Raw genomic sequence first — 22,876 nt, forward strand, 5'->3', positions numbered from 1 at the left:
TGTTCTTCTCAGACTAGACCAGATCGTTTCTGGTCTTCCAAATCGCCCAGCAGGTGGCTGCAATCTTTTCTTTGGTAGCTGTGTTTTCTCTCTTGAATATGGCTTCCAACCAACTAGCAAAGGTTATAATTCCTTGAACATTAGTCCTTATTCCACCAGAATCCCAACAGAGAGATGCAAAAGGACAAGTTACTAAACAATGTAAGGGTGTCTCAGGATGATTAATGCACCTAGGACATTGATTAGCAATCGGCACATGTTAAGAAAATAGAAAACTGTAAAACTAATTTTTTTTTGTAAAAATGTAAAAAAATTATAAAATTTTTCTAAAAATAGTATTTTTTTAATAAATTTTTTTAAAAAAAATTAAAGGAGAGATTATAGTATGATTTTTTTTCCTAATGCATCTTTTCTATTTTGGTAAGGAACTATATACACATTCTAATAATCTAATATGTATATTGTCTTTATATGAGTACACTTGTTAAACTAATCAGTTTACTAATTATAAAGCTACAAATTCAAATATTTTACTATATAGAATGAAAATAACTGTTCAATACATTTATTCTGCTGTTTTTTGTTTTTTTGCTTCTGGAAGTATTTTTAAATGTATCTATTATGTGGGATCTTGATAATAGCTTCTGTATTTTTGCATTCATTGCTCCAGAACAGCTGAAATAATTTTTATCATACTGAAAGAAACTGATATTTCTCAATGTTTAAGCATTTCTTCTTTATTTGCGGGTTGTAATTTTTCTAATGTAGCTCGTATTTGTAATATTTGTGCCCATAATAAAACGAAGTGGGCTTTTACACAGAATCGTTATGGTTGCCTGGATACTAATGACATTCTTTTAAATCTAATTTGTAATGACCTTACGGTCTAACTAGTTCGTTGGTTTAATATAACGCTTCTTTTTCAAAAAAAAAAAAAAAGAAAGAAACTGATATTTTACTTCATTCCAGAGTTTTCCAAGAATGAATTTAGATACAACAATAATCTAGTTCAACAGATTAACATTTTCAACTTTTTTGGTTTTCAAAATCATTATTAGTTTTCTGTCTATTTAAATATGTTTTCATGCAGAGTACCTGGTCATGTACACATCACAGAACTCAAAAGTCCAACAAGTATAACGATGGTTTCTTAAGAGGCTTACAAGTATTTGTTCTGTTCTAGATTTCTTTAACAACTTTCTTTGGTCACTATCTTAATTGTTTGCCATTCTATTCTATGTTGAATACACTTTCTTGCATTTTTTTTTGGTTAGGCAATGCTGTGTATATGATGAAATGAGAAAACTCTTGAAAAGAGATGAAGTTATAAGAACTGGATGCGTATTTGGTTGAAATTGGGTTTACTTCTCACTTGATATAGAAGTCTTTATAATTAACATTGATGTCATGTATAGTAACTTTAAGACTCGTTTGTACGCCATATTAAGTCCTATTATATTATTTTAATTTACACTATAAAAATCTATACCACATAGTTTTACATAAAATACAATTCAGTCTATATTATACAATACAAATAAAGCGTACTAAACGATCTAATGATGAGTAGAAATATGTATTTATATATGTTTCTCATGTTAGAAGGCTTTCCAATAAGACTAGTCTTGGCCTGTCAAAACAAGCTCTTCTTCCTCTCCCATATACTTTGTTATTGTAAATGAAGGTTCATGATTTGATTTATAATAGAAGATCTTTCCCTTAAGAAATGCATAATAAAGTTTTTGATACATTAACAACTTGTATGAGAAGACAGCCAGAAAATCAGTTCGAGTACATATGGTTAAACACCTTAGGAGGAAAGATTTGCTGGAGAGATGAAACAGGTACTTATCATTACAAATATCTTTCTTTGCATATTTGTGAACCAGTAAAACACTTGAAAGAAACAATATGCTTCAAAATTTTGAACTTGTTATTTTTTTCCTGTACCCAAATGTGTTTATAGGGATATTACTTTTCATTGGAGTGTTTCTGTAAAGTGGCATCTTTTCTATACTTACGTATACTGACCAATGCCTTCAAGAGGCGTTTGTTTAAGCCAGAATGCAGTTCAGGACTTTTAGCTCTGTCTCTTTCTTGACGAGTAGACATTGAACTTGATCTCCATGACTCTTTGGGATACTGCAAATACAGGAGGAATGAGTTGAATATCATGTTTGCTATTAAACTGTTAATTTTCATTCTAATAAAATTTAAGGTAAATACTATTTTCAACTCCGTGTTTAACAAAAGTTATCGATTAAACATTCTGTTAAGTTTTGTTAACTGACTATTTAGACACATGTACCTTGAGTTCAAAATGAAACGTAATAATACTTGAGATGAAAGTATTATGACTAAGTTTCACTTGTTTGTTCTTGTAGGTTAGTTAAATTTTAGTTAGAGTAAATAACGGTATAAGTATTTAAAGTTTTAAGTTTGTAAATGTTTATTTTTAGCGTAAAACTGTAATTTTCTTTAAAAATTAACATTGAATTTATGTCATTTTACAAGTTTAAAATTTTAGGTAGCTATACTACTATTTATCTTTTTTATATATTAAAAAAGAAATTGATTAAAATTAGACTCAGACTATTATTATATATCATTTTAAAAAATACAGAGTTCGGTAATTTTTACAAACTTTAGAAACTAAAATATGCTTACCTGTTGTTTAGAGGTAGATGAATTTATAGTCATTGATCTCTTGACAACAGATCCAGATCGCTTGACTGGAAAATGGTATGATGATAGCTCTTTCATATCTGATTACATAAAAATCATCAAATAATAATAATAACACAACAGCACTAAATTTTCACATGTTTTATATTCTATGAGATATAAAATTTTTACAAACCTGGTATGGATGCAGTTCTCTTCAATTGAAAAGTCTTAGGTGAAGAAGAACGTGGGGTCTGTGCAGATATAGATCTTTGTTCCCTGAATTAAAATTTACATAGACATGTATGAGATTCATAAGGTTATTATAGGCATGATATATTTAAGTTTGGGCTAATTAGAATTTTCTATCCCGACATGTACCAAATTGTGTCTTTCAAACCTTTTAGGTTATAAATTTTTTCGAACTATTGAGATTGTTAGATTTAATGACTATCCTTTAGTTAGTAAAATTAAACGAAAGTCATTAAATTTAACAATTTCAATAGTTTAGGAGAGCACAATTTTATACATGTAAAAGTCTGAAATTTCTTAATTAGCCTTAATTATAGTGTTGAATGAAAGGTGTTTAATATTTTACCTGTTTAATTTTGCTGTGGTATCCCTATGTTTTACTTTGAAAGTATGAACATAGATAAATAGATCAGTCAGAAGTTGTGAAATGGAACTTGAAAAATATATATAACAATTTATACACTACAAAATTCTCAAAGTGAGCTAACCATGAGGTTTAAGGTTTTGTGATAAATTAAGTGAGTGGGAGTTTATTTTTAGTATAAAGAAAGAGAATAATTAAAATACCATTATGAAACTTAACAGAGTCATCTTCAGCACTGTGAGAAATCATATTATTAGACTGGTTAATTGCATTGGTGGTTGCTTCAACTGAAATAAAAGTGTTGAGTCATTTAGTTAAATTAAAACTCATATTTTTTTTTTCAATCATGTTCTAAAAACAATTTATACATGTATATAAATATATATATATTTATATATATATATATATACCTGGAATGATGTATCGTTTATGGTGCTTTGAACAACCTAAGGTTAATGATTGTTGGAAAATTCCACCTCGATCAGTGTAGCCTTGGCATGTTCTTACTTTCTAAGATTAAAAAAGAATGATAGAGATGAGTAAAAAACATCAAAATCCCACCTAAGAATCTCCTCATAATAATCTTATTGTTATGACTATAAACAAGGCTAAGCCTATGCCCACCAATGAAGAACCAAAGAAAAAAGAAATTATTTAAAATTATACATGTGATTCATGATTATATAAAAAAAAAAAATAGATAAAATATCACATATTTTTTTTTAAATAAAGAACTCAATAATTTTTTTTTTCTTAAGGCTCACCCAATTTAGAGTCGGTCTTGTGTATAAAGTATATTATTGTATGTTGCAAACTTCAACCACAAATGGTGATCAAATTAGTCAAAAAGTAATTTATTTGAAGCATTATTGGTATAGGAAAGAAATGAGAAATGCAAAAAAACACCATTACTGTCTAGCATCCTTCTTATGTCATACTATTATTGGTGTCATACCGTTATTGTGTAATTAAGTATCGAATTTCATATAACTTAAAGACAATAATTTTTAGGAAATATTGATAATCAATCATAAGGTGTCACCTATAAAAGATGCCCAATAACAATGCTAAGAAATCCTTGAAATAATAGCCTAAGAGGTTTGTAAACTGAGAGGGTACCTGTTCAATGGAACATAGTTTGAGATCAACACTTGAAACATCAATATTCTTTTCATCCATGAATTTATTGATCTTATCTCCCATTGAACCCAAATGATCTACACTATTGATTAATGCTTTAATGGTATAATCTTTCAAGGTCTCCACCACTCTAAAACAGTAGATTCAGACTTGTTAATACATTAGAAAATTATATAAATATATATATATATATATATATATAATAGAATATACAAACTTACTTACATTTGTTTCTGATCACCTTTTCTATATGATACTTCAAAATACTCTGCTGCTGAGTACAATTGTTTTCTCATATTCTTCAATTCCTTAATCCAAAAAATAAACAACAACATTCAGTTTCTTCATATATTATTTCCTCTATATGTGATAATTAACCAAACTTAAATTTTTACTTTCAAACTGTCTGAAAAGATCATCTTCTGTTGCATATATAGTTCATCATGGTGTAAAGGCAGTGGTGATGAAGAGCTTAACATCTCCATGTATGGCTAAAGAAAAAAAAAGTGTCAAATGAACCCAATAATAACATAGAAAATGAATTAAGTAAGAGATTAAACTAATGATTAGATAAAGAACATACCTGGGGTTTTCTTGTTACTAATCTTCAACTGCAATCTGAGTTATTTTTCCCACAAACTCAAAACTATAGTCAACAACTAACAACTGCATTACTTAATAATAAGATTTCTAACAATTTATAAAGAGATAGTTACTGAGAAGTGACAACTATCCAATAATAGTTTGTTTTGAGTAAATAGTTTGAAACAAAAATAATTAACCAACTTTTTATACTAATTATTTTAAGTGAAGTGTTTAGTGATGGTGTCTTTCACTTTTTTGTTGTAATGGAGAAAATTATGAACCTATAAATATAAAGCCAAGTGTAAACCACATTTTGGTGGGGGTAGGGGGGCCTCTCTAGGAGTAGATGGGAAAGAAGGGTATCTTAAAATTTAATCACATTTATCATATAAAGTCATTGTGGGGATGGCTACTTTGCCTGCCAAAAATTTAATTGCAATTTCATTTCATATAGGTGTATATATCATAACAATAAGTTAGATAAAAATATGAGCCAACTACTGGACTCTTTATATTAAGAAGCCACTACTATAATTTATTGTAGGAATTCAAAATCCCACCTGCAAAATTAAATTACTTGCACTGTTTTTGCCTTTCTTAATGGCCTACCATGAATATGAATCTACTTTTTCTTTCTAATGTTACTATCTTTTCAAGCAATGTAATCTCTTATTGCCTTTTCATAATAGGAAAGTACCACAAGTTGGAAATTGGAGATGACTTTTTGAAGTGAGATTGAGAATGAAAAGGACAATTATGATTTAGAGAGAAAAAGACAAGATGAAATTCATTAAGAAGAACTTCAAAGTTATTTGACAGTTGAGAATTCATGGACTTATTTATGGTCCATATTCACTAAACATACATACTTAGTTTTCTCTCCATTTTATCTTCTATAATTTAAGAAAGTCATTCAATGTGCAATAATTGATCTTTAATTCTCGTGTGAGAAAATGACAAATCAACATCAGAAATTAAGCTAATTGATAATTGAACAAGAAAAAAATAACTTGAATTGAACTGAACTCAGTAATATGAAATTCATGCTTGGTGTTGGTATGGTTTTTGCTATCTAAAAGGTCATTTCAGAACTCAATAACCATTTTTAAGGAAATTAAAGTGGATGGTTCGAATCCCAAAAGCCCCGCCATGGTGGCCAAATTGAAATTACGACGGTTTAACAAATCTTTTAAGCTCTGTGTGGGGCACCAAGGAAACAATTTAAAGATGATGAGAATCGAGTCTAAACGACAATCAAATGTGAATCACGAGTAGTTTGCGTTTACACAATCCTCTCCAACTCTCTTGCATAACTGAGAGTCTGGTTGATGAGCTGCAGGGAAGGTATCTCCTTGCAGGGTGCAGATTCTTTTGCCTTCTGGAAAATCACCAAACCATCCTTAACTTCCCACTCGGGGTGCTCCTGTGTTCGTAAAGATATATTTCAATAAATGTGTCTCACAATCAACAAAGAACAATAATGTAAGAGTAGCACGAAGTTTACCTCATCGATATACTTCAGCAGTTCTTGTTCTGAAGTGTACAACAACATTTGACAGGCATCTTTGATCGAAAGAAAATCATATGCTTTCTCACTGCATCCAGCTATTTCATCTCTGTAAAAATACAGAACAGATGATAAAATCAAGTTTCGAATATAAAATTGCCAGGAACATTCGCTTGATATAATAAATTATTATGGGGGATTTTCTACTCCACATATTTGCAAGAAGATAATACCATACCTAACTGTTTTTGCCAGAAGATCCATGAAATAAACATAAGTCTCATGTGGCACTGTCTGGCGAGCACTCAACACACGATTATAAGCCCCCTCCATGAAAGACTGCTCCAACTCCACTGCATGTTTGATGCATGGGTTCTCCAAAGCTGAAGATGACAGCAGCTCCAATTCTGTATGAAACTCAGCGATTCTGTTCTGCACGAGGAGTCTCAACAGGTTGAGACCTAAGATTGGGTGCTCTTGAGAAGATGGAGGTAATCGGTTCCTGCCCCAACCAGAAAAAGATAAAGGAAATTTCAATAGCGACATTCAGAATAAGGAAATTGATAGAAACTCATGAGTAAACAAAAAATAGTAAGCAGCAACTATGATATGTTTCTCCTCTCCAGTCTCTTTATTTTTTGGTTTAATATCATGGATTGTTAATTTAGTTTTTCCAAACAAACAATAAAACTCAAGAATGTGCTGAGCTAACGATTATAACAAATTACCGGGCATCTGTGTAATAGGGTTTCAACTGAAAGAAATCTCTCTCGAAAGCATCTTGGTCCTCAGTCTTTACACTCAGAACAACAGCATGCTCGTATATGTCCCCTAATAGTTCTCAGACACAAAAATGGTCATTAGAAAATAATCAAAAGAGATGACAACAATGACAACTTTACTATCTATACACAAACACAATCATTTAATAATTACATATAGTAAGGACTTTTCAATAAACTCTGGTAATCATTCTCCTTGATGGAAATTGGTTTTGTCTAACTCAAGTTTAAATAAGATGGACAAGTCAGTATCCTAATGCTTCAAGACCAAACATGCTTAGTCTCACATAATGAAGATAGGACAGATCATCTTACTACCAACAGAATATTCATGAAAATAAAATTTATAAATATGAAATCCACTACACAGCCTCATTGACAGTTTCTATCATAATCAAGCCTAGAACCATTGAAGGATCTCGCTACACACTAGAAAGATGTTAATCGCCATATTGGAACTACCTACCATGAACCTTCTACCCTGAAACCCCACCACTTAGAGTCCATAGGAGATTACGGGATGGGAAACAAAAGACTAGATTATGTTCGTAACTAGATACAACTACATAGGTTTCGAAATGAGATACCTTAAAATTTATAACCCTGTGGTTTTATAGCTAGATATAATGCATAATAATAAGGAGAATCTTAGCTAAGGGAACAAGGGCTTTGTGGGATCTCATCTCCCCCATTAAGAAGAATCCATCTATCTTAGGTGTAGGACTAATCATGATTTCCTAACAGCGCTGGAAGCTCTCTAAAATGAAACAGAGTAAGGTGAGTCCTTCCTATGCACTTCTCAATCTATACTCTTTCGGGTTAGGCTTGAAGCAGCTAGGCGTTCCTTTAGTTCATTTTAGAGAATGGAATTCTGACATCTCTCTAAATATAACAAAAAATTGAAGGGTAACACTAACACATATTGGCTAAAGTTTTAGAATAAGGAACTAAAAATAGTAAAACAACAAAGTAGTGCAATTGTAAAAATCAACACTTGCAAAAAACATAGAAATGATTGAGAATATTACTTGCTAATGTTAGTTCATGAACGGCATTTGGTGTTTCTTCAAACAATGGTGGAAGGCTTCTGAATTCAGTCAGCATAACCTGAACAAACAAATATACAGTTAAAACAACTCAACCCTAACCCTAACCCTATCATCACTTAAGCAAAAACCAGAAATTCCAACATATCAAAATTCCCAACTAATGAATAATCAAATTGGGTAATCCCAAAAAAGCAAAAAGATCATGACTGTTCCACCCCAACTTCCAATTTCGCACAATTTTCTGTACCTTCTTACAAAAATTAAAGTAATGCATCGCTAGTGTAGTAAAATCAGATTTTGATTTTTGAACAAACCCAACAACAAAAATCACCAAATTAGAATCATAATTTTCCAATATAACACTACAACAGAAGAACTAAGTCTAGTTCGGTGCGATTTAACATGAGAAAAATCCCAGTAAAAGAAGGAAAAAGGTTACCTTGAGCTGAGAGAGAAACATGGTACATGAATCAAAATCCTTCCTTGAAAGTGCAGCTTTGAATCGCTCGAACAGCTGCGACACTTCTGTGAGTTTGGGATCCATTTTCGCCGATCTCTTTTCTCTTCTCTCTGGTTTGGTTTTTGCTTGTCGTTCAAGAAGGAATTTTTGGCTTTTCCTATTTCTAGGGCTTGAAAATGGAAGATTATAAAATATACAAAACACACCACTTTTTTAAATTTATTTACATAAATACTTTTGGCAAAATTCTAAAATGTCAATCAATACACCATTTTTAATTTAAATTTCATGGTCGCGTACTTTTATAAGACATACTGTAAAATTTTGAAAAATTCAAAAAAATTTAACAGGCCGAAAATAAATTTATCGAAATTTATTGTAAATTATTATAAATTTATCGAAATATAGCAAGATATCTTAAATAATTATACTGTACATGACTATAAAACAAATTAAACTAATTTTTCATAAAAAAATTCGTACTTTAAAGGATTACACTGATACACCTTTATCTGTTTCAATGAGTCACGTGTACAATAATATTCTGTGAACCTTATTTTTGGTGTGTTAAATTAAATTAAATTCCTTAAAATTTTAAAAGATGTTTTAAATAATTACAACATACATCGCCATTAGAAAAATTAAACTAAATAATTGTCTCTGAAAACTAAACAGATAGAAATGCATTGTTGTATATAAATTGTAAAATTTACATATTTAATTAACCTAATTTACTGTAATTATTTTTATTTATCTATTTCTTTCTTTATTTTATGAGTTAATTACAAGGTAAAAATAATAATTGTCGAAAAAAATCAGGGCTGCCTTGGGTGGTACCAGCTATTCGAGCTAACTATTTTAGTTTATACCTTTGCAACTGTTGTTAGTTATTGTAAAGTGTTGTTTGAATCATTTAGTAATGTTGTGGTTCATTATGTTAAACGGCCTGCTAATTAAATTGTACATATTTGTGTTAGTCTTTCTCGTACTTACGCTAATCGTATGTTCTTAAAGCAAGATCTTCCTTTAAAACTTTTATATGTTATTTTAATATTTTTTTTTTTAAAAAAAAAAAGTCAAAGCTAGAGTAATAATGTTAAATGATACCACTGAGTGTGTGGTGTAATTGGTTAGATGACTTTACGCTAAGTCTCTTATTTAGTTGCTCTTCGGAGTTCATCTATGCATAATAGCACTTATCCTAGGCCTTAAAAGTAAAACTCATTTAAATGTAACACATATTTGTACGCCCTATTGGGTAAGTCATGGTATCCTTGCGTAGAAATGTCTCGACGAACAACCATCTTAGGGATAATATATAAGTTGTCATTGACTACTCGGTGGTCTCTATAATTACTATTAAGCCGAAGAAGTGAGGATAAAATGTACACTACTTGATCCAGGGGCGGCCCTGAAAATATATGGGCCCAAGATGAATTAAATTTTGGGGCCCTTAAAAATATATAAAAAAAAATCAAAGAAGAGTGTTATGGGATTAGAACCCATGACTTTGGACATTATGCCATCCACCTCAACCAACTAAACTATGAATATTTGTTGCTTATAATATACTTAAATTTTACTTAAATAAAAGCCTAATAATTTTTTTTATTTTTTTATTTTGGGCCCCCGAAAAGTGTGGGCCCTAGCGCGGGCCTAGCCCGCCTATGCCTAGGGCCGGCCCTGACTTGATCCCCTTCCAATACACTACTTTATCTTGTAATTTTTCGTTTATTTCTAGACTGTGTAATTTTGCTGCCCACAATGTGGCTCAGTGGGCCTTGACCCAGAACATTACAGGTTTCGTTGAGCTATCCTCGATACCTAAAACTATCCTTTGTTATGACCGCAAAGTCTAATTCTATTTATATATAACGCATTAGTTTCAAAAAAAAAAAAAAAAAAAAAAAATCCCTTCCAAAAGTTATAAAAAAAAAAGAAGGTTAATTGATAAAATAATAAAACGACATGTCGTATATATAAGCAAGTAAAAACAAAACGACAAGTCGTTTTCTTAACGTACGCCGTAACACGTAGCGGAACACTACGCACCTCCTTCCTTATCTTATAATCCACTCTCAAAGCTCAGTCTTCTGAAAACTCAAACACACACACACAGAGCTCAACAATGGCGTCCTCACCTCTCACTTCGACTCTCACCCCTTCTTCTTCATCATCACTACTCACAAAACCCCCCAAATCCCTCTCCCAATTTCCATCTTCCTTAACTCACAGACCATTCTCAATATCAAAATCGAATCTTTTCATTTCCCCAACGAAGACCTCCTTGACCGTAGTCGTCCGGGCTCAGACGCTGGACTTCTCCGGTTCGTTCTTCGGAGGAGGTGGGATTGCATCGGATGATGACACCCCATCTCCACCGGGGTCGGGATTGGCAGCCGTGGAGGACAAAGAGGAGCCTCAATGTCCACCTGGGTTAAGACAGTATGAGACTATGGCGGTTTTGAGGCCTGATATGTCTGAAGATGAGAGACTTTCACTTACCCAGAAGTATGAAGAGGTAAAAGCTTTTTCATTGTATGATAATTTGTTTGGTTGCTGGGAAAATGGAGGAAAGAAAGAACTTTTGTGTTATATGTAGATTAACACTATATATATATACATATATAATTATATAATGAGCATTGCTATGTAGTGTTAGTTAGCTATATTCAATCAAAGTTATTATTATAACCATATACTTAATTGTACTAATAACTGATAGTTTAAGTGGTGTTAGGCATTATTGGTATCTTTTACCATTTTTCGATTATAATCATAGGTAGTTTTTTAGGTTAGGTATCACTTTTGCTCTTATCGTTGGAGTGTTTTCTTTTATTGGCACCTAGAGAAACTGTATTTGCTTATATGAGAGTGTACACCATAGTGTTAATGAGTATTGGGTTTGAGTTGTTCCGGTAGTTGCTACGTGGATTTAAGATGTGATTTAGATTGTTTGTTGGTTGTTATGTGGGTTGCTGTGTGAATTTCCGTAAAAAAAAAAAAAACTGTTTTGAAATGTAAAAATGAAAAAACTCCTAAAATAATGTAAACACGTGTCGAACTGACTATTTGAATCATATTTTCAACAACTATATATTCTGAAAATAAGAAATATTAACAAATTTCAACTGCATTTTGCTTGTGTTTAAAGAGGAAAGGTGGAAAGTTTTCTCCTTTAGAGAAGTGCTAGAGTATGTTTGGTTAAGCTTTTTGAACAAGTTAAGAACACTCACTAAACAATATATGGGATTAAAATGTGCTTGGTGAAACCCAAAATAACTAATAGTTGGAACAATTTGGTTCAAAAAATTGACACCTATGTGGAAATCTCCTTTAGCTTTTGGCTTTGAACAAGAAAAGATCACCCAAATTAGTCCATTTTTGCCAAGATGATCACTGCTTTAGTGGCCTATCTTATCTTATTCCCCATTTGTAATATAGCAAAGAAAAGTAACTGTTTTGATGGTGAGAAAAGATTTATTATAGCAAATGTGAATTAGTAATGGTAATAAGAATATGTGCTGCAAATCTATGCTTAATGGGATCTAAAGTTTATTGTGTTGATACCATTTGGTGACTAATTTGTCCACACTATTTCTCTACAATATGCTTAATGGGATCTAAAGTTTGTCTTTTTATTAAATTTCTTTCCAAGATAAATACTTTACCTTTCCCATCTATTTTAGTCCACAAGCATTCTTATTCGGTTGTTTTACTTTAGTGTTTCTTTATAATGTTCCCAATTTCTGCACTTTGAGAAGTTGCTGTGCTTTGATTCCTTATGTCTGCTGATGTTTGAATGTGGACTTTTGAATTTTGTGTCTCATTTTAGCATTTAAAATGAGACAAGGGAATCTTACATCAAACCGAGCAGGTCAGTCTTTTGTTATGTATGAGAAATGAGCTGCAATTTCGGTTTGGTTATTCTTTTTTGTTCCAACCTTGATGCTAACCTCCCATATGGTATAGAGTTTAAGACATGAGGTGTTTACTCAATGAACAATCCTAGAAATGGGGTACGAAGAAGTCTTTCGATTCTTCAGAATAGTTAAAACAGTTGTAAGAATGAAGTGAAACTTAATTCTAATTCACTCCTTTGTTATGGCAAAAGGGCATAGTGAATTCACCATTGCTCATAATGTCATCTCAATTGTGCAATTCCTTTTTATTGAGCATTGAATTCTCGAGAACTAGTGTAAAATAACCCTACAGGCATTGTTAGAAATCTTTTACCTCTATGGATTTTGTAACCAAGATTTATCTCAAGTGGATAATCATGGTCAAAATAGACTGGTTAGAAGTCATATATTTGAGGGCTAATTAGAATTTTTGCAACTATTACCACTACTGCATCATGCTAGGTTAAAAAAATTTCCCGAACTATATTAATAGTGTGGAAATATAAGTCTTCTGTTAAGTTTTATTTAAGTGACTAACAAAATGTTGATGTGTAAAAACATCAGAAGAACTATGCATTATTCGGGAGAATTTTTAACGGGCAAATAAAATCAGAAGACACGGTTTGGTAGTATAGCCTATAAAAGAGCTAATCAAGTTAAGTTTATGCTTACATAGTATGTTATGAGTAGAGTCTTAAGAAATCAACATACTAAGTTATGAACTTACCTTCACTAGGCTGTTGGAAGATAATTTCGACGAAATTTGCTGATGATCTGAATGTTGGTTTTTCTCAGTTGCTTGTTGCCGGGGGCGGTATGTACATCGAGGTTTTCAACAGAGGAGTAATTCCACTAGCTTATGGTATCAAGAAGAAGAACAAAGCTGGAGAAACTAACACTTACTTGGATGGTATCTATCTCCTCTTTACATATTTCACTAAACCAGAATCCGTTGAAGCTTTCGAAGGGGTGCTTAAAACCGACGACGATGTCATCCGATCAATGAGCTTCAAAATAAGGAAGAGGAAATATTAGTTACAGTTTAATGTCATTCCTCCAATTCACATTTGTGTAGCCTTTTTTTAAGAGAGAAAATGACAAGTTTTGGAAGGGAAAATTTTAATGTTCTATACTTCTTTGTAATTTCATGTTGATCTAATTTCCAATGCCTTGTTATTAAGATTCTATTGGTATTTTTTTGTAAACATAATTGGATTAATGAAATAGGACAAAATTTGTAATTGTTTAAAGTGGTAAATTTGAATCATTTCATTCAAGAATTGAGCCCAAGTGAGTACATATTGGAACTCATTTCTTTCTTTTTAGAAGAAATTACACTTTATACTTTTTTTATATTGTCCTCTTTTATTTTTACCTTCTTTTTTAAAATTTATTATTTTTACTTCTTTTTTTAAACATTGTACCAATTTTGTCCCTGTTACTTCAAGATACTCTCTATGTGATTCTCTTTTATAAGAGTATTTTGGGTACAATACATATAAAAAGAGGTATGTTTCAAATAAATATAAAATTAAAGGTAAATTTAATTAATTGATGAATAAAGAGGCATTTTTCAACTTACCCCTTTTTTTGATTGATTTGTCTTACATTTTAGTTTAGTTCATTCCACCTATCCTAGGAATATTTGGTAGTTTTTTTTTTAAATATTTCGGCAATAATATTTAATTTTTTCAATTTGTTTATTCTTTAATACCTAAATCTTTTTGTTGGTTGTAATAATAAAAGAAGTTAATATTTTATTGCAGCAAATGAAAAGATTTGAGTATTATACTTAATTATAATAAAATATTAACCTTTTGTATTATTAAATTATAATAAAATATTAATTTTTTGTATTATTATTACTAAAAAAATAAATGTTAAAAGTGCGAAAAAATGAATATTATTGCAAATATTTCACAAAAATTAATAGAGGATGAAGATAAGTTTTAGGTGTTAATAGTTATTAATTTTGTGGAATATTTGCAATAATTTTTTTTTTTATGTAAACAACAATGAAGAATGATTCTTTTTTCCTTTTTTTTAATTGAATTCTGGCTTAATTTTCTTTCAGCATATCATCTCTATAGTTCTTCATTAATTTAACTATGTTTTTCATTAGATATTGATTTTGTAAATACTTTTTTAAACTTTGTATAACAAAAGTTATTAATTAATCATTCTGTTTTGTCAAATAACAATTCAGATTTTGTGTTTTGTAAAATAGAGCATAATAATACCTTAGGTCCAATTTTAGTTAAAAAAAAAAAAAAATTAGAATTAGATTCAAAATTAAATCACAATTGTTAAAATTAAAAAAGAGAATTTTTAGGGTTAGGATTTGTAACGTCCTCGCTTCAAGTTTCTATTGGGCCTTTCTTTACGGATTTATATAGCTCTTATATTCGAGTAGGTCACTCTATCTGCTTTTTGAATTGACGACTGGCTCTATAGACCAATACGAGTATTTACAGTGTGCTTTGTCCTCACTCGTACGCTTCTTGAGAACTATGGAGTTCTCAAGAGATAGACTATCAGAAAACAAGATGCATCTTGTTGATATAAATAGTAACAATCAATCATTTAAGTCATATTTAACTATGTAGTCCCTTACCTACACAGTTTCAAAATTATCACACTTGACCTTCCACATGCAATGTGAGATTGCACAGCTTACCTGGTATTTCTCTTTACGGATCACAGGACTACTGACTGTCACAAGATTAAAAAAATCTTTTAATATATTTCAAAGAAAAAGTGAAACTAGCTTTGATGATTACTCTCTCTTTTTTTAGTTTAACTTGACAAAGAGAGTAGTCATTCTCCATTATGACACCAAGATCCAACTTTTTGTAAATGCAAGCAAGCATTTGCAAGAACAAGATTAGATAAAGAGAAATATATAAAGTTGATGTCTAGTTCTCTATTTCAATATTAAATAAATATAATTTATATAAATATAGGTATTATATAAACCTCAAATGGTGAGAAATGACTTTCTTATATGTGATGTAGATTCAAACATCAAATCCCTCCATGGACATCACTCATTAACATATACATTTCAATTTATTTATTAATTATTTAAAATTAAAACTTTTATATATTAGTTCTTATCAACCTCATAATATCTTGGTAAATTAACCATTAAAATTTCATAATCGCCGCATATATGTATGTTAAATTTGTTTAAAAACAAATTTAGATTTTTATTTAGAAAGAAATATGATATTTTTAAAATTAATAAAAAATAAATTGAAAGTATATTTCTAATTTCGTATTTATTGTTAAACTTCTTATTTGTTTGTTTTATTTATTTTTATTTAGTTTATATAGTTTTAAAATTTATTTATTCGATTGTTAAATAGAAATAAGAATTTAATTTATTGGTACTTAGCTTTAATTTTTGTGGGAAAGATCTCACTTACCTAAGTATTACTTGTTAAAGCGATATGTATACAATTAGCTCTAATGCCTATATCCAAGACTACGCCTCAATATGAGTAGCACTATAGTAGTATAATAACTTAATTTTAATTAATATTAATAGCTACTTTTCAGTGTGGATAAGTTACAATTTTTTTTTTATTTTTTTTTCACATTATAGTGTATAATATAGTTGTAGGAGTTTTACAAATTTTTTTTAAAAAAATTCAAATATTTTAGAATGTTGAAATAAGAATTCAAACAGTTTCTTGCACCCGATATAAATATCAAAACAAGAATACTTTTAACAAGTTGTTTCAATCTTGATTTTGAGATTCTAAATTATACAAAATTTCTTAAAAATTTATACGATACATTAAAATAAAATTTCTATGTATAAAAGATATTTATAAATAGTGATTAAAAATACCAACAATTTTTTAATATATAAATTTTGTTAAGGTATAGAGAATCTAATTTTGAGTGGTGAAGATTGAGATATGATCTCATGACCAGTTGCCCACTTTGTGATATAAAAAAGTGAATGAGAGCTTTCTTCATGATCCACCAACAATAGAAACATCTTTTTAATTTAATTAAGAGAAAGTATACCCCAAATCCAAGAATATATATTATACATATTTATATATATATATAATATGTATAAATGGGGTCATGATGTAACCTTGTTGGAACATAACTATATGAAACACATAGAAAAAGTAGATAAAAAAAAAAATTAATAAATTGTGAAAGTTGGTCTCAATTTCTCTAGACCAAAATTAGTGTCTGCCATGCTTAATTAAGTGGCCCAATTAATTATATTATCATTTAGATTACACACTAAATATATATTCTGATCTCACTATAATTAAGAATAATATATTGGTAAACAAAAGAAGTATAATCAAGGGTAATAAGAGTTCTCTTTTTTTTTTTCCTATGTTTATGTACTATAATTGAAATTAGATTATATTTAAGCAAATATTAAAAAAGGATTAATAGGGTTAATTTGAAACTGTTCTTTAAATATAAAACATCAAAAATACCATGTGGGCATCACATATTTATGATCTTTTCTCAATCTCTTGTTGTGTAATGATGTAAAGTTGAAAGCGCCAACAATAAAAAGAAGAATATATAAGAATTTATACATATATATTTATTATTTTAGAGTTTATATATTATTTTAGATTATGAGGTTTTGAAAGTTATTGATCGGACTATTTGTTTATTAAATAATGAATTAAATTTTTATTAAAATAAAATTTAATAATAATTCAATAAAGATGTGTTATCATAAAATTGGTCACTTTTGTTGCATTTATTCCTGCTAGAAATTATCTGCAACATGGTTATATTAAAAAAAAAATAATTATTAAAGCTAAACGCATTACTTTGTATTATTTTAAAAAATATAAAGTCTAATTTATTATCTAATAAAATAAAAAATTTAATCAATAATAAAATAAGTATTAGCCTAAAAAAAATGCTAGCTTTTGGGCACTATTCACTTTTCTATATTTTAGTGATAAAAAGAGAACAGGTGATGACTATTAAATTCTTTTGGAGAAAACATAATATCTTCAACTTGGTATTATTGAAACACTATTTAAATTTCCTACCATACAAATACAACAGTTTGGTTCTAGAACTACATTGTAGTTGTTTGGACATATATAGAAGAAGAATAATAAACAAGTGTTACCACCTATGTATTATATGATTGGATCAAAATAAAGGCATCATAAAATTACTCAAAACAAAGTGTTTTGGCATCTTAAAGGGTAAGAGAATAGATGAGTAACACTATTATTGAGTTCACTCATATTTTACAATAACTATTACTTTAAAATGTGTAAAATTTAATATATAATTATACCAATTATAATATAACATCTTGTAATAATGTTAGATACTACTAATTTTTATTAACATTTTTCAAAATTGATCAGTGGTGTCTAATATTATAATAAGACGTTACTTTAACAGTTTTTTATGATAGTTATTAAAATAAAGTATGTGAAATTGTATATTAAATTACATTAATAACAGTATATCACATCTAAGTAGTGCTCAAAATATTGATATCGAGTTAATTAATAAATCATAGGTTAAAATTAATATTGAATTTTATTTATTTAATATTAAAATACATTATAGGTAGATGCTTATATATATGTATTTATATATAGGTAATATTATTTTGGATTATGTGTTTTGTAAAAATTATTAATTAGACTCTCTATTTTGTTAGATGACAAAATAGACAGTTAGACACTATATTTTCCAACATAATATAAATAGAATCCTGAACTCAATTTTCGATGATTTTTTTCAAAAAGTAACTTAAAAACAATTCGACATATTCATATGCAGAAAACTTAATCGTGTTATAACACCTTATTAAATTTTACTTTAACAAAAATAGAATTTATGATACTATTTAATATTATTTTAAAATATATATAATCTAATTTATTATTTAATAAAAAAATATCTAATTAGTAACTTTTATAAAATAATTTACTAAAAAAAATAAGCATGCATGTTGCCCAATTATGAAGATGGGTCTCCCATGTTCATTTGGTAGATATATATTAATATACATACAAGTTAGTGATATGTCAATTTTAAAGTTTTTGACAAATGCCCATTTTGTTAAAACTTTCACAAATATCTGTTTAAAAGTTGTTTGTTAGGTTATTGACTAGCCAACTAAATATAGATTAGATCTAACATCTAATAATAAATTAATTATGAAAATAAATAAAGAGACCAAATTTGATATTGGCCTTCAAGAGGTAGTTACCTTACCAAACCTAACCTTAGAAAGTTAATTAAGGGGAAAAAGGCAAAACATGAAGTGATTTAAGTTTGGAATTTTCCACCAAAAAATTTTAAACCTTTCACTTTCACACCTATTATTACTTCTTGAGTTTGAGGCAAAAAAGGCAATGATGTTTGGGCCCATTAGTATATGGGCTCAGTGCTTATGAGGGGCCCATATTTTAGTGGAGAGAAATGGGCTTGTCCCATCATTGGAAAAAAAAAACAAAAAAAAGAGAGAGAGAGAGAATATATACCATTATCTAATTAGATCTTTTGAAAGCTTATTATAATAAGCACAAAATTAATTTACATTATAATCACTTACATAATATTATATGCTCTTTACCCCAATCTAAAAACAATCATTAAGTATCTCTCTCACCCTCTTTTCAGATATCATTATAACAATAAATTATAGAGCATTATTATTAACTACTATACTAGTGGTACCCAACATTTTTCATAAGTAGCATTTTACAAATAGTTAACGATATTTTTTAAAAATTATTTTTTAAAATTATATAATAGCTCATATTTAATTACATCAGTAACAGTATGACACCGAAAATAATACTAGACACTAGTAATATTTTTTTTTAGCAATTCTTTAAATTATACATATATATAAATCAAAAAAATCAAAACCAATCTTTTTTTCTCTCCCTTCTTCTCCATTGGCAAAAGTTTAAGGTTTTATTTCTTTAATCCTCTTTAAAAAGAACAACTCTCCTCTCTTTTCTCTCATCCATGAAATCTTCATCTCTTTCTCTCTCACTCATTCACTCACTCACTCACAAACCTATATATCTATACATATATACATACATATATATATATATAGCTAGGACTTAAAAGTAGTTTTTTTTTTTTATATAAATTTTTGAAAAAATTAAGATTTGAATAAATATGGGAGTTGTTCAATCACCAACACCTCCTCATCTTTATCCACAAGCATTACAATTAAAGCTTTATCAAGCCTTCATATTCTCAATTCCTATACTCTTTTCCATCATATTATTTCTCTTGTTTTATTTGTTCTATCTCAAAAGAAGAGCTTCAAATAATATTATTAATTCTAATAATATTCCTTCACGTCCAATAAGATCACATCAAACTACTACAACTTATATTTCTTCGGTAATTAATTAATTAATTTCTTTATTTATTCTCTCTATTTATTTCATATTAATTAATATTTATTATGTGTATATAATTTTTTTTTTGTTTATTATTATTTATTATATATAGCCATGTCATCGGTTGGATTTGAAGGTGGAGCTCAAAGATGATCTTCCAATAATTTTATTTGATGAAGAATTGAAGAAAAAAGATTCTCTGTAAGTTATTATTTCTCTCTTATTTATTTTATTTTTCAAAAAATATATATTTTCTTCTGTTTTTTTTTTTTCTTTCTTTCTTTCTTTAAGTTGGTTTGGAAACATTAGTACATATTTAGGGACCAGACCATGTGCTCAACATTTTTTGGTGTTATTATACATAATTTCCTATATATAAATATAATTTTATATACATAATTTCCACCATCAATAAAATTCCTATAATTTTATATATATTATATAAAGATAATTTTAAAAAAAAAAACACACACACAAATAACAAAAAAATATATAAAAACACGATTTATATAGAATTTTTAATATTTTTACAATTTTTTAAATTTTATTTATATAAAATACGATTTTTTTTATATTGTACTCTTGTTATTTTATTGTTAATTTTTTTTTGTTTGTATATTATTTTTATGTTGTTTTAATGTTATTTTTTTATTACTTTCATGTGATTTTTTTTGTGTTATTTTCTTATATTTTTATAAAATACTGTAAAATTAAACCTAAAAATGCAAAAAAAAAAAAAAAAAAATCAGAAATTAGTGTTTTATATAATTATCCATATATAAATATTATATATATGAACTCTTTATTACACCCAGGAAATATTACAAGATTTTGTAGACTTTTTTTGACTTAGTTTATTCTAAAGTTTTTTTTCTTCAGTTTTTTAGATTTAAAAAAAATCCATTCATGAGTGAATAAAAAATGAAATTTCCACTTTTAATTTAGAAATCTTTTTGGGAGAAGTTTAGATTTCTAGCTTCTCACATGAGAACTTTTGAGAAATTATTTTGAAAATAATTATATAATTCATAATTACTCAAAAATATATTTTTTTTAATATTATCTAAATTTTTCAAACTTTGTTTTTTTAAAAAATATATCTTTATCTAATAATTAATAGCCAAACGGATAGGCAAATCAATAATTATCATTAATAAATAATTTTTGATCAATTACATAAAATAATATCAATTGATATAGAAAGTAGTGATCTGTTCAAGATACTAACGAATCTATACTAATGAAATATGAAAAAAATTATACTTTTATTAACATTGAGTACTTATATCACTAAAAAAAAAATTATTAGTAATACTTTTATTTACTCTTTAACTAACAATATATAATTGTCCCATTATTCATATATAAATAGTTACTAATAATAATTAATATGGACAGATGTTGTGTTTGCTTGGGTGAATATATAATGAAAGAAGAGTTACTCCAAGTCCCATCATGCAAGCATGTTTTTCACATAGATTGCATACATTTATGGCTTCACACAAACACAACTTGCCCACTTTGTAGATCCTCAATTTTTCCCAATCCCAAACACAAAAACCCTAATCCGATCGCCCCGACAACCTCCTCCACTGTGTCACCACCACCACCACCTCAACTGGCTCCCGATCGGAGTAGTAGTGCTACTCCTCCACCGCAAGTGATTCAAGTGTCACTAGAAGTACAACAACAACAACAACAACAACAACAACAAGAGTTAACAACAATAAGTAATAGTGCTATTGTTGATCAAGAATCAACAATACCAAGAATAAATAATAGTAATAGTAATAGTAATAATATGGAACGTTATTTTGATTCAGGATCTGTTGTTATCTTTATCCAAACACATGTTAATTAATTATAATATGTAAAAGTTATTATATGATTGGTTTCTATAACCATTACAAGCCACAAAAAGTTTTGTAGATTAATCATAGACCCTTGATTTTTGTATGTAAAATTATTAAATTGGCCAGAGATCAATGATTTTCTTCTTTGTTTATAGATATATTGTTATATATTCACAGTTTACTTTGTTGATTTTACTTGAAAATTTAACCTTTAAAAGCGAAACTCTTTTTATATTATTTTCATGTTATTTTTCGTAACAATAACGTCAAACAACATTATTTAGAAACAACAAAAAAAACAATGAAATGTAAAAATAAATGTTACTTTTCTGTAACAACATTAAAATAACTTTTTTCGGAAACAACAAAAAATCAAATCTGTATTTTTTTGTAGAACAAAAAAAAAAAAAATACCCGTAAAAGTGTTTAAAAAAATAAATCTGTAATTTAGCATTTTTATTCATTTATTTATTTATGAATTAATCCCTTTTCTTAAAAAAAAAAAAAAAAAAAGTGAGAAAAATCATTAAGAGAAAATAAAAAAGATGAAAATCGTCGACAGCAGGGTTCGAACCTGCGCGGGCGAAGCCCAACAGATTTCAAGTCTGTCTCCTTAACCACTCGGACATATCGACTCTTGATGTTTAAGTCTCTCATTAATATATTTCATTAAACAAATAAAATTTTATTTAATTTTATAAAATTATGTTCCACATTTAATATGACGTATCATTATATAGCATATATGTTTTTTTTTTCATTTATTATATCAAATAAAAAGATAAATAATGTTATAAGTTTTTAATATTTGTAAGATTATAATTTTTTTCACTTTGTACAAATTTTATTTTGAAAATATTAATAGAATATTTGGAAGTAACTGATACTTACATGTTTCTATTTATACTAATCAAGAATTTGGAT

The 22,876-nt window shown here is 28.4% G+C and overlaps 4 protein-coding genes and 1 non-coding gene across 6 annotated transcripts; 2 read left to right on the plus strand and 3 right to left on the minus strand.

Moving 5' to 3' along the window:
* Positions 1-1,719: 1,719 nt before the first annotated feature.
* Positions 1,720-5,271, minus strand: LOC115716202 (protein ABIL3). Of its 2 annotated transcripts, XM_030644941.2 has the most exons (10): positions 5,004-5,269; positions 4,816-4,911; positions 4,646-4,728; positions 4,400-4,550; positions 3,691-3,790; positions 3,484-3,567; positions 3,263-3,296; positions 2,861-2,943; positions 2,668-2,765; positions 1,720-2,142 (listed from the first exon to the last, which is right to left on the minus strand). In XM_030644941.2, the coding sequence occupies exons 2-10, from the start codon at positions 4,903-4,905 to the stop codon at positions 1,972-1,974; spliced, it is 894 nt and encodes a 297-aa protein (XP_030500801.2). In that variant the 5' UTR covers positions 4,906-4,911; positions 5,004-5,269; the 3' UTR covers positions 1,720-1,971. The 2 variants fall into 2 exon arrangements, with proteins under 2 accessions (XP_030500801.2, XP_060972146.1); XM_061116163.1 differs by lacking the exon at positions 3,484-3,567 and having other exon boundaries at positions 5,004-5,271.
* A 724-nt stretch (positions 5,272-5,995) lies between these two features.
* Positions 5,996-9,027, minus strand: LOC115716203 (26S proteasome non-ATPase regulatory subunit 8 homolog A). The gene is made up of 6 exons (XM_030644943.2): positions 8,783-9,027; positions 8,323-8,401; positions 7,241-7,343; positions 6,751-7,014; positions 6,510-6,621; positions 5,996-6,428 (listed from the first exon to the last, which is right to left on the minus strand). Exons 1-6 carry the CDS (start codon positions 8,885-8,887, stop codon positions 6,288-6,290), a joined length of 804 nt encoding a protein of 267 aa, XP_030500803.1. The 5' UTR covers positions 8,888-9,027; the 3' UTR covers positions 5,996-6,287.
* A 1,853-nt stretch (positions 9,028-10,880) lies between these two features.
* On the plus strand, positions 10,881-13,982 carry LOC115716846 (small ribosomal subunit protein bS6c). Its single transcript, XM_030645751.2, has 2 exons — positions 10,881-11,324; positions 13,501-13,982. The coding sequence occupies exons 1-2, from the start codon at positions 10,932-10,934 to the stop codon at positions 13,738-13,740; spliced, it is 633 nt and encodes a 210-aa protein (XP_030501611.2). The 5' UTR covers positions 10,881-10,931; the 3' UTR covers positions 13,741-13,982.
* Positions 13,983-19,621: 5,639 nt separating this feature from the next.
* Positions 19,622-22,103, plus strand: LOC115715629 (probable E3 ubiquitin-protein ligase RHA4A). The gene is made up of 3 exons (XM_030644287.2): positions 19,622-20,100; positions 20,212-20,300; positions 21,498-22,103. The coding sequence occupies exons 1-3, from the start codon at positions 19,870-19,872 to the stop codon at positions 21,958-21,960; spliced, it is 783 nt and encodes a 260-aa protein (XP_030500147.1). The 5' UTR covers positions 19,622-19,869; the 3' UTR covers positions 21,961-22,103.
* A 402-nt stretch (positions 22,104-22,505) lies between these two features.
* TRNAS-UGA (transfer RNA serine (anticodon UGA)) lies at positions 22,506-22,587 on the minus strand. Its single transcript has one exon. It is a non-coding gene; the product is annotated as a tRNA-Ser (tRNA).
* Positions 22,588-22,876: the final 289 nt, after the last annotated feature.

Source organism: Cannabis sativa, chromosome 5 (assembly GCF_029168945.1).
Source record: "Cannabis sativa cultivar Pink pepper isolate KNU-18-1 chromosome 5, ASM2916894v1, whole genome shotgun sequence".
In the NCBI taxonomy this organism is placed as follows: domain Eukaryota; kingdom Viridiplantae; phylum Streptophyta; class Magnoliopsida; order Rosales; family Cannabaceae; genus Cannabis; species Cannabis sativa.

Bases quoted from the DNA above. Each gene is read 5' to 3' on its own strand.
- LOC115715629 (XM_030644287.2), top strand. From the start codon at position 19,870: ATGGGAGTTGTTCAATCACCAACACCTCCTCATCTTTATCCACAAGCA. The intron at 20,101-20,211 runs GTAATTAATTAA...TATTATATATAG, and splicing joins CTACAACTTATATTTCTTCG to CCATGTCATCGGTTGGATTT. The intron at 20,301-21,497 runs GTAAGTTATTAT...TAATATGGACAG, and splicing joins TTGAAGAAAAAAGATTCTCT to ATGTTGTGTTTGCTTGGGTG.
- LOC115716203 (XM_030644943.2), bottom strand. From the start codon at position 8,887: ATGGATCCCAAACTCACAGAAGTGTCGCAGCTGTTCGAGCGATTCAAA. The intron at 7,344-8,322 runs GTAATATTCTCA...GAGAACTATTAG, and splicing joins TCATGAACTAACATTAGCAA to GGGACATATACGAGCATGCT. The intron at 6,429-6,509 runs GTAAACTTCGTG...TTACGAACACAG, and splicing joins TGCTGAAGTATATCGATGAG to GAGCACCCCGAGTGGGAAGT.
- LOC115716202 (XM_030644941.2), bottom strand. From the start codon at position 4,905: ATGGAGATGTTAAGCTCTTCATCACCACTGCCTTTACACCATGATGAA. The intron at 4,729-4,815 runs GTAAAAATTTAA...TTTTGGATTAAG, and splicing joins TCTTTTCAGACAGTTTGAAA to GAATTGAAGAATATGAGAAA. The intron at 3,568-3,690 runs GTATATATATAT...CTTTTATTTCAG, and splicing joins TAAACGATACATCATTCCAG to TTGAAGCAACCACCAATGCA.
- LOC115716846 (XM_030645751.2), top strand. From the start codon at position 10,932: ATGGCGTCCTCACCTCTCACTTCGACTCTCACCCCTTCTTCTTCATCA. The intron at 11,325-13,500 runs GTAAAAGCTTTT...GGTTTTTCTCAG, and splicing joins TTACCCAGAAGTATGAAGAG to TTGCTTGTTGCCGGGGGCGG.